The sequence below is a fragment of the Nylanderia fulva genome, unplaced genomic scaffold (genome assembly GCF_048542155.1).
Source record: "Nylanderia fulva isolate GAGA-0341 unplaced genomic scaffold, ASM4854215v1 Scaffold24, whole genome shotgun sequence".
In the NCBI taxonomy this organism is placed as follows: Eukaryota; Metazoa; Arthropoda; class Insecta; order Hymenoptera; family Formicidae; genus Nylanderia; species Nylanderia fulva.
Genome location: NW_028190304.1, coordinates 2,043,001 through 2,054,409, shown reverse-complemented (window position 1 = coordinate 2,054,409; position 11,409 = coordinate 2,043,001). Strand labels below are relative to the sequence as shown.

Here is an 11,409-nt window from a genome sequence, read left to right as displayed (position 1 = left end):
GTGTGATTTCATCATGGCGACTGTAATGCCTCTATATGGTTGCTCTTAAATATCTGTCTCTAGTGAAAATAGATCACCAGGGTGTATACTCCCTGGAAAAACCTAGGATAACCTGGAATTCTCAGAGAATTTTGTTTTACCTTCAAAAATCCTGGAATTATCATGGAATTTGATTTAAACTCAGGGAATTTTTGAAAAAATTGTCCCTTTGATTTTAAAATATAGTTTTAAAAAATATAAAATTTATTAGTTTTATATAAAGTATATATTAAAATATATTTTATTATAATATAATACTATATTACATTATTATATTAAAAAAATATTTCATTTACTAAGTTAAAAAATTATGCATATGTAACAAATAAACTTATTTCAAAATTGTATTGTAAATATTATTTAAAATACTTTAATTTTACCTGGAATTTTAAACAAAAGTACTTGGAAAATCATGGAATCCTCAGAGAATTTATTTTTAAGATTCGAGTATACACCCTGATTACAAAGAAGAATTTCTTTTCTCTTTTATATTAATCAAACTTATATCTGAAATTTAAAAAAAATGTGATCTTTCATGCATATACACACACAATGATAATAATAATTATTTGAAAATTTATATTAACTAGAAATAGAATAAAAGGTATCACACACACACAAATGTCAACATTAAGCCAAAATTATACAGTCGAATTATATAATTAGATATAATTCAAATTTAAATCTTACTGATAAAAATTTAAAAATATACGTTCCCGAAAGAATTTCACAGAACAGCAATGTTCTCTTTTGTATTTTTCACGACATTACATACTTTTTTTTTCTTTTTTTTTTTTTTTTTAACACAGTGAATTATATAATTAAATAGTAGGCTAAATCATTGAACGAGATGAACGCTTCGGAAGTAGGCAACAAACGACAACAACTGACCTGGTTTTCGAAGACATCCCCTCTCCGAGAGTTATATAATTATATAATCATTATTATTATTCGGCGATTTAACTAATTACTGCACAGTTCGTTAACTCGCATATATATGTATATTAATTTTTGCCAACGGTTGTAATAAAGTACATCTTGCTGTTCGATGAGAACCGGAGAAAACCGTCGACGAGAGATGCGGGGATGTTGGTGAGGGAGGGGCAGCAATCGCTTACAAGATAAATGCGTTACGTATGTGATAAAAGTTTTCACACTTATGAAAAAGAGACAATATCTCGTATCGTATTTATACCTCGATTAGAGATCGACGCACCGCGCGTAGTCGGGCCAGCCCGATTGCGACGACATGCATCGCTTGTGTGTGTATTAATTAATCAATTTCTCTTTTTGTCCTTTTAATCACTCCGCCTCATCGTCATTTCTATCTTGCATTTTTCGTCTCGATTAAAGATAGTCTTTTTTTCCTTGGCTCCGAAATACGCCACGTACAAAAATGCAGCGCGTGGCTCGATGGCCTTTCCAGAATAATAATACGTATGTATGTATATATGTATCATATATATATATATATATATATATATATATGCATATATGCGCGCTTTTTTTATATCAACGTAACAGCTATCGAAGAATGTACGGATATGTACAATTAGGGATATGCCCGGCCGACACGTCGTTATTAGCGTCATTTGCTCGAAATAGTCGTTTCTCGCTCGAATCTTCTCGAGGATGATCTTTCCGTTTCGAATTTCCATTCTTATCCGAATCCTCGCGCCTCGTGTCTCTCCTCCTTTCTTCGTACGGACCCATACATTTATCGACCGACGAACAAACAAGGAGACTTAATACTGAATCGTTTACGTAGGATCAGCTCTTGCGGGAGCTCGTTCGATAGTGTCCTTAATCAGAATGGTCCCAAAAATATTAAGAAGTAATCGTTTCGTGCGCACGTCGCTGTTTAGACGCGTCTTTTTGAAGTCGGCCTCGAAGAAGAGGGAAGGAATGGCGAACGAAGGGTTGAAATCGTTGAAATCGAGCATGGGTGCCGTCGAATAGCGTTATTATAAGATAAAAGAATGTTCCGTTCTACACGCACTATATATATCAGTAATCTTTTATTTTTTGTCTTATATTTTACACGAGAGAAAGAATAAATTTCACCTAAAAATAGATAATAAATAATAAGTTAGTAGAAAGAGAGATATGTGATATATAAGTCTTATTTAAAAATTTATTATTTCTGTCGTATTAAAATTTCGTTATTTTTCTCATACTATATATTTTAACTGAATTGAAATTATTTATTTTAGATTAATTAAAATTATAATACTTTAATTAAAATTAAAATAGCAATTATGAAAGGGATATATTTCTTTTTTGATATTCAAATTTTGTATTATATGATAATATATATGTAAAAATAAAATATTACATATTGCACAAAGCTATTTTTTAGCTCTATCGCGATTAAAACTGCCCTACTAATTTGTCCAAATAAATTCTTGAATTTATATTTGTATTATTTATTCATACTTTTATCGCGAATAAATAATATATGAATTTTATTATTGATTATATAATGAAGTAGAGAGATAATTTACATAATAATTTTATAATCTCTATAATCTTCATAATCTAGAATAGTATATGAAGGATCAAAAAGTGTTCATGTGGCAGTTGAAATATTGAATTGAAGTCAAAGATAAAATTGCTGGAAAAAGTCGAATGTTGATTTGACGAATATTTTATTGAAAATTTTACCGGCGGCGTCCATGCTTTCGGAGTTTTGGTAATCACATGCAACTCGTTGCAACGAATGTTTACGACGTTTGCAACCAAGACGTGTTCGATAGACATTGTCCTCTTATATAGTCGATGATTCTCTCGATGCGGGGGTTTAGCCGGAGGTCCAAGGAGCGTCGAACATTAATTACAGTAATTGATTATTAACGTTATTAGTAGCCATTGTTCATTACTGCTATGTATATAATTTTTTTTGAAAATGCTGATATATGTATATATTAGATAAATACTGTTTCGGTATGTATATATATGTATAGCGGGATACATTTTGTGTTTTCTGATTTTTACTTATTTTATTGTTACTAAAAGGGTTGTTAGGTAAAGTGATATTTGTTGAACATTTGTAATTTTTATAAATAATGTTAGTTTTTCGCCGTCGACACATTTGGGAAATTTGTTTCGCAATGTATATGCATGTAGGTACGTGAGTGTGTAATAAAATGTATATAAATTTATTAAAACTGCGCGAGAAAAATAGATTTTAGATAGTAAGAAATTTTTTTTTTTTTTTTTCCGAAAAGAAGAAAGATTATATATGTACATAAAAGTATATTGGCAAAAAGAAAAAATTAAATCAATCGAACAATATTTAGATATAAAAATATGATCTTTTAAGAATTAAGCGGACAGTGAAAAATATTTGCAAGAAGTCGCGGGGGATTTATTTATCGCTCGCAATATTGTCAAGTGCGCTGATAGATGTACAGTAAAAATATAAATCAGATGTTGACTATAGTTTGATCTGCGAAAGTGATTTTGTGATACGACAACAATTGCAATTTAACGGCACCTACGCGTATAAATACAATTGGCCCGTGTCTTCAATAGTTTGATTTACAGGCTGTATATTGGGCCAATATAAATATTGTTTTTTCTCGTGACTAGTCGTGTTCACCAAACTGTACCAATCTACAACTTCTAAAGAGATTACTTTATCGAACGACGTTTTTCTGTGTTCTATTCGAAGATATATATACAAATATAATTGGCCTGCTTGCTTGCGTTTCTCGTTTATTTTCTATTCCATTTGTCTGTTATTGTTTTTCCTGTATTTGGTCTCTCGTGGATATGTGATTATACGTATTTTCGAAGAAATGAGGTAAGGAGAAGGAAGTAGTATCCAAAAATATAGAGTCTCCAGTGAAGTCGCAAATCATCTCGGAGAAAAATGCAGAATTATCTGAATTATTAAATATATCTTTCTTAAACGGCGTTAAAGAGAGACCCGACTTTGTTCATATTAAAAGAAATCTCAATCTCTGTAAGAGAAATTGTCTCGAAAATACAAAATATCTGAAACGATTTGGAGGACTCGTGTGGAAGACACAGGGCAAAAAGTCTACGATTTCGCGACCTCACTGGTTTGTGACGTCAGGTTCCTCATTGTGTTTCTCATTAGCTAATTAACGTTAGCAAAATTATATTTTCGAGAAAATTAGGCTGCCGGTCTCGAGTGTACGACGATACGCATCCGAATGCATTTTTCGTGCGAGAAAAATAATTTAATAGAATGATATAGCACACTCGAACGCGAGTTTTCATCGACACTCCTTGGTCTCGTATATATTTATATTCTACGTATATATATATATATATGTATGTATTTGTATTTATATATATATACGTTCGCTAAAACAGTTAGGAGAGAGGGACGGTAATCGAGAATGCAACACCGATCTACCCTCTAGCATTAACAATATATAATAAATACGATCTCTCTCACACTCTTTCTCTTTCTTTTTTTTTTTTTTTTTTTAAGTAGCAACATTCAAAATACAATTACATTACGATGCTCTTATCGGATTCTACTCAAATTCCTTATCATATGGTTGACTAGATGCAAAAAGAAATGATCAACATTAATAGAGCGATCAAACAAAGTGCGATAACAGCGATATATTAAACTTTTTTTATTACGAAGCTCCGCGTGAAAGCGTAACTCGTAAACACTTCAGGTACGACGTAAATGATAAAGACGATGCGCTTACAAATAATGAGAGAAGTCACGTAAAGGAGTCGCGAAGACTCTTCTTCGTGGATTATACGATTGTAGTATCGATCAAGACAGACACATATCTGTCCGGATGTTTCAAACGGAAACACGTTTCAAACGGGGAAGCACTTCCGATAGGTCTTAACATATGTACGAATGTTGCTGATCTACGTTCACTTAGAATCGTACGTCGTTTTTTTTTTTCTTTTTTTTGCTTTTTTGGCAAAAATGTGTGGGGGAAATTGCGCGGCGCTCTCTCTTTATTTCGTTGTACAAAAATAATAAACTCAGGCGCAACGTGGCACTAATTATATTTTTTTTTCTCGACGCGCCAGCGCGTCGATCAGACGCCGACTTTTGCGTCCGACGAATTTTTTTTAATTGCAACAAAATCAATATATCCGCATGATGCTTCGACTTCCAATAGCTCGTCAGAGAAATTAAAGGACCCAAGAGTCGTCGCTTTGCCACTTAATGATTGTGCGATCGTTATGCCAGCGCCGAATTATGCGCGATATCCTTTGTAATTCGTGAATGAAATTCGTGGAAGAATTCGTCAAGTTCAGCCGATCGGATTTTTTAAAATATTATTCATGAATCACGAATTGTTGCAGATCACGTATAATCTGACGCTAGCATCACTGGTTGCTGCAGAGAGATCAGATATGCTACAATATATTAAGATTCTTAAAAAATGTTTAAAAATGGCGATATAATAAGTTATCTTCTCGATATCGCCGATTTTTTCTTTTAAATCTGATTGATCAATGTTGACCTTATAGTGACTTGATTAATCTGACATTTTGCTCAAGTATCGTGCGCGAAGATAATTGCACACGTAATTAATATCGATTAATTAAGAATATAGTTATTTTCATTGATGCAGAATTATTCTACTTTTTAAAGAGAATTAACTTTTTTCTTTCGTTTCTTTTATTTTTCTTGTATAATAACGCCGCATGATAAAAACGCGCTGTCTGATATTTCTTGAGTAACGCGATGATATTGAATTATTCTGATCGTACCCTATCATCATCCGACTTAATGACTGACTGATTGTAACTTCTTTATTTGTGACACTGGTATTGTGAAGATTCTAGACAACGTAAGATCTTTCGATTTCCTTCACGGCAGGATCGGCGGCATGAATAGTTTCGTCAGGATTCAGAGGACTATAGCTTCCAATGAATAAAATTACAAGTTTAGAGCTGACTTCTCCGAGCGGCGAAGATCGATGATATCGACGTCGCCCGAGACTGCCACTATGACTTCCAAACTCTCAATTTCCTTAACGAGACCTTCTTCAAGTGAAGAACAGCGTTCGGTATATCGAATTCGCGCGCGTCCTCCCCGTCGGAGTGAACCTCTCGTCTACGTCCTGCTATCAGCAATCGATGTCTCAAGCCTCTGGAGGTCGGGTCCGACAGCGCTTCCGAAACCGGGACTTTTTCCTTGCTCGAGCCCGGCAGGGATACGGATCTGCCGACGGAGAATCCTTTGCTGAGCCTGTCCAGGGTCGCGGGCAACAAATGCCGCCTCGGAATCGCCTGCTCCCTTTCCCTGAGGATGAATCTGCCGAGGGTCTTCCAGAACGCCTGCGTGCTGTAAACGTTCTCGTCGTCGTTCAGCACCCTCAGCTGACGATTTCCGCTTCCGACCGCGCCGGCGCCGCCCCATTCCAGCTCCTCGATCAGGGCGAACTTGGACGGGTTCTCCATTCTTCTGGCCTTGATCAGAGCCTGAGCCAATACGTCCTGCGCCGAGGCGCTCACCGGTACGCGTAGAATCGCGTAAGGGATCTCTGGCGAAACGTTGTAGATGCAGACCAAAAAGGTGTCCGCCTCGTCCCATATGTGGGTGGATTGGTCCCTCGAGTTGGAGTCGTTGAGCTTCGAATGGGCGGCCGTGCTCCTGATGGAGGCGAGCCAGGCTCTGCTGCTCGGATCGTCGCCCACTCGCTTCAGAAGGAAGCGACCTTGACCCTTCCACAGGGCCTGGGCCTGAAGTGGATGCTCCGTAGGATCCAGCACGCGCTGAGTCGGCAATTCTTCCCGTTCTCTTTTCTCCCATCCGCGAGACACTTCCTCCACCAAGATGAACTCGTCTACGTGATCGGGCGATATCCCGGCCTTCTGTAACGCTTGCAGCATCACTTCCTGCGTGGTACTCTCCTGAGTCACCTTCAGAATGGTGTACGGTTCGTCCGGTATCACGTGGTAAACCATCAGGAAGAACATCCGTCTCTTCAGGGTGACGCCACCCAGACCGGGATCGACTGTGCTTAATTTCTCGGGTTCTTTGCCGGACGAGAGACGCTTAGAAGACTCCTTGTGATCGCGACAGCATGTGTTGTAGTCCAGACTCTCCTCCTCCAATCGGGAATAGATGAAAAGCGTGGACAGGGCCAGCGGTTTGTTCTTGCAAGATCGTAATCGTACGTGTCGATAGCCTGGTCGTAAACACTTGAGCGGGATCACGCGTTGCGCGATTAGGTGATGGGAGCTCGCCTCGACGACGCCGAAACGTAGAAACGCGAGGTCCTTGAACATAACTTGGAAGCAGAACTTCTCATTCCAGATGGGATTCAGCGCATTGTTCTGGATGACCTTTGTCTTGTGCTTCGCGCAATCGATCGGTATGCCGACCAACTCGATCTCGACGTACGTGCTGGTGACGAGGTTCATAGGTGAAACGTATTGTCCCGAGACTATCGACAGACTCAAGTGCGCAGAGTGCAGCCCGTCAAACTCCTTGTCCCAAGGATTGAACCGTCTGTCAAGACACATTTGCAATCGTTAGAGAACATTTTCGAGATAATTGCTAGATATATATGGTAGTCGCTCGCAAATCATTTTATTTCGTTTTCATTACTTTTTTTATATAAACACATTTTTTCTTATAATAAAGATCCATTTTTGTAATAATATGCAAATTAGAATAAATTATAAAAAATATTATTTGTATAATATTCACAAATTAATCGATCTTTTATAACACGGTAAAAACACGCACGTGTATTTTTCATTTCTACGTATTAAAATAATTTTTGATTAACACAAAGTAGAATAATAAATTTAAAAATTAAATATTTTATTCCAACTTTAGAGGTAAAATTATTAGATTATAATTTATAGATTAACGTATCATTTAAATGTAGAATATATTTTAGGTTTATCTACTTTCCTTTTGATCAATATTTATCTAAATTGATTGTAAATTGCTAATCGATAATGGAAAAATTAATTAGCAAGAATTACTTTTAATTTAGAAAATAATTATTCAATAAAGTAAACGTATAAAACTATAACACACTAATTATTAATATCGAATACGTTAATTAATTTCCATATAATTATTAAATCTAATCTTTATTGTATGCGATGTATAGGATAAATTGTGATATGAATTTTTACCTGTACATCATATGTCCCTTGTCCCACATCACCGAGGGCTTTCTAACGTATCCACATTGACCATTTTGCTCAAACATGGCTGCGTTCAGATTTAATCCCGCGTCATCGGTTTGATAGTTCAACGCGACCATTTGAATTCCGAAAGCCCAAAATATGACCGGATTGAAATTCGTGGAATCGATACGCATTCCTGCAGGATATGTTCGGATCAATTGAGTTTCTGCGTGGGCGACTACGCCTAAGGGTTGCTTCCTGCAGATCTTTTTCGCCGTACTCTCGTTCAAAGACGAACATTGGAAGCAAGCTGGCATTCCGCGAGTAGATCTAATAACACGAGAATAAAAAATACATTTTATATTTTTTGTATCGAAATTAATCATTCTTATTGAACAATGATTGCCAAAATATTACTATATTGCCGATTTGTAAAATAATGAAAATTCTAAAATAATATATGCAAAGAGAATAATTTTGATTAAATTAAAAAAAAAATTAGATGATGAGAAATCTCCGATGTAAAAATGATAAAGACATAGAATCAAAAATATTGACAAAGAAAGTTCTCCGAAGAGAATATGAAAGATATAAAAATACGTAAGAGATATTTTTGATGTCAGATATAAATATATATCGAATTTGTCAAGTATTTATTTAATCGAGAAACTAACCTGAAGATGTTCTCGATGTTACTGCCGCCGCTCGCGATCGAGGCGGACGTCGAGAGAGATTGCGGTGACCCTGAAGAGGATGCTATACTGCTGGGTCCTATACCGGCAATGCTGTGCCTCTGTACCGGCCCCGTATGCGAAGGATGTCGTGTTTTTCCTGGCATCGCAGTCCCGGGCGCCGTGTTCAATCCGCGAAATTTAATCGCCTGCAGATAAATCACCAGATCCGACAGCTCCTTGGCTATCTGACTGCTCTGTTTTTGCGACTTGTCATCCACCGCCGGATCCGATTTTAAACGAGGGTGCGGTACTTGGCTGCCGCCTAGATACCTCTCGTAGCTCGAGATCGAGTTGTCTGTAAATTGCATAACCAAACGGTTCGCGATCAATTTTTTTTATCATTGTTTTGGGGAAATATAGGTCTCTACTCGAGATTAATTTGATCACATTTTTCCAAGCACAGTATTGATAATATATGTATATGTCGGTTATTAATTTTACCATCGATATTATCGTCCTCATCATCGTCCTCTTCGTCATCCTCGTCCTCGCTAAAGTACTCGACGACTGATGTACTGCTCACGTCAGTCCGCATCTGCTTCATAGAGGATGCGCGATCCGACATGAGCATCTTTCCGCGATGACTAAGAGGCGTATGCGACAACGGTCCGGTAGGATCGACCACCAGTTTCTTATTTTTTATTAAAATTCGGTAACGAAGTTGCGAGGGCGAAGGCAATTGCGGGTCATCGCTGAAGTCGGATTCGTAGAGAAATTTTGTCACCAATTTCTCGCCAAAAACGGACTGGAATAACAGAATGAAATATTCCTCGATTATAATTTAATCGCGCTTACGATGATAATTAATCTTGGGAAATTAATAAGTGTACCTGAAATATCTGCGCCATTCGAGCTTGCTGACTCGGCGAACAATGGTTCTCGATGGAGAGAATCACGGGATAAGGGGAACTGACGAAGGCGCCTCGATCGATCGCCTCCACGACCGATCGGAATGGTATTTTGGTAGTAAATGTGTGACCGTGATAAATCAACGGGGATCCGTCGTCACCGTCCCAACAATCGAGTTCCACGCAACGACATCCGGTTAAAAGCACCTACATAGATGTTATTAATCATTAAATTTAGTCCCTAAATATTATTTATTTTATCGGATAGAAAAAATTCGTTCTCTCTAACTAATCTATTTTTTTTTTTACATTTAAATCTTTTTTCTATTCGCAGAATTTCAGAGATGCTATTTATTATCTATTCTTAAATCTTGAATAATTGCTATATGTATAGAGGCTCTTTATACAGGGTATATATCTAAATCTAAATAAATGTGAAAAATTTTAGATGATTCTTTGTTAAAAATTAAGGAGGGTTTCTTATATATAAACAAATGCTCTTATATCCCTCCCTGAGGAGTTACACTTTTCTAAAGAGAGAGGTAAAAATTAAGTTTTTACTTTAAAAAAATATGGGTAAATATCCTTTTTATTAGTAGAAAATTCAAGTTTCATTTTTTTAAATCTGAAATTTGAGAAAAAAATAAAAACTTAATTTTTATTATAAGAGACCGCCCTTAATTTTCGAGAAAGAATTATCTCCTAAAATTTTTCGCATTCACTTCCCTGTATATATAATAAAAATAAAATATCTGAATTTAATTGATATTAAAATATCTATTATTATAAAATTCAAATAGCTATTATTCGTGAGACGAAGTTAATTTAGAAAATGACAATTCACCTGTGAATATAATTGCACGGAGGACTCTCCTTTGAGTTGATGCCCGGTCAAATAAGTGTTATGGGAGCTAGCGATGTAATATTGCGACAGGGGCTGCTGCATCTCGGTTTCGGACGGTGTCGCGTACTCGTTCGGAAAGGCATAATTGTCCTTGTCCATCATATATCGCGCAAAACCCTCGAAAGACAAACACCATTGTGTGCGAAGTGCCGGGTCCGGTTCGTGCCTCTGAAATGAGAGTAAATAGACTTGATTGTATTAGGTCGCATGAGCATGCGTATTGCAATACGGTGACGGTCGTGCGAGGGAGATTGACGTCTTCTATTTATCGGACAAGGCAAATTGAGATCAAGCGAGTGTCCTCGAAATCGTGAAATCCGTTATAATTATTCAGACATGAAAGGAAAGATTGTATTTTATGTTTTTTTTCGCGAAATTCTAAACAGACACGTGTACGCTTGATAATATCAGGATATTAATTCTTGTGAAAAAATATGTTGGAGAAATGAAAATGTCGATAATGATTTTATTTTAATGCAAAACTTCTGAAACCAGTAAATATTCACCTTAATGAGCGTCTTGATTTCCTCGTCGCTCATTTTTTCCTGCTGCCGAGACTCCAGGAATTTTGTAAACGTCACCAAAGTGATTACTTGAGATTTCGATGTATCCACGCCAGAACAATTATTGACTATGCTTGCCGCCGCGACTGCATCAAAAACCTGCTTCTTTTGCAGATTGCTGCTCGTCTTATATTCATGACAGTCGATAGAGTTGTTTCTTGTCAGCAAACCTGATTTAAAAATATTGATCTCATTTTTAGATATAATTGAATAAT

At 36.6% G+C, this 11,409-nt stretch overlaps 1 protein-coding gene across 1 annotated transcript in view; it reads right to left on the bottom strand.

The window, feature by feature from the left end:
• Positions 1-2,670: 2,670 nt before the first annotated feature.
• Positions 2,671-11,409, bottom strand: part of LOC114934257 (1-phosphatidylinositol 4,5-bisphosphate phosphodiesterase epsilon-1) — a 144,370-nt gene continuing 135,631 nt past the window's right edge. Inside the window, exons 15-21 of the mRNA XM_029306917.2 lie at positions 11,138-11,364; positions 10,572-10,799; positions 9,710-9,934; positions 9,321-9,624; positions 8,820-9,174; positions 8,152-8,475; positions 2,671-7,510 (exon numbers count right to left, since the gene is read on the bottom strand). Coding sequence (XP_029162750.2) covers positions 6,001-7,510; positions 8,152-8,475; positions 8,820-9,174; positions 9,321-9,624; positions 9,710-9,934; positions 10,572-10,799; positions 11,138-11,364 — 3,173 coding nt within the window. The 3' untranslated portion in view covers positions 2,671-6,000. The remainder of the gene's footprint in view (positions 7,511-8,151; positions 8,476-8,819; positions 9,175-9,320; positions 9,625-9,709; positions 9,935-10,571; positions 10,800-11,137; positions 11,365-11,409) is intronic.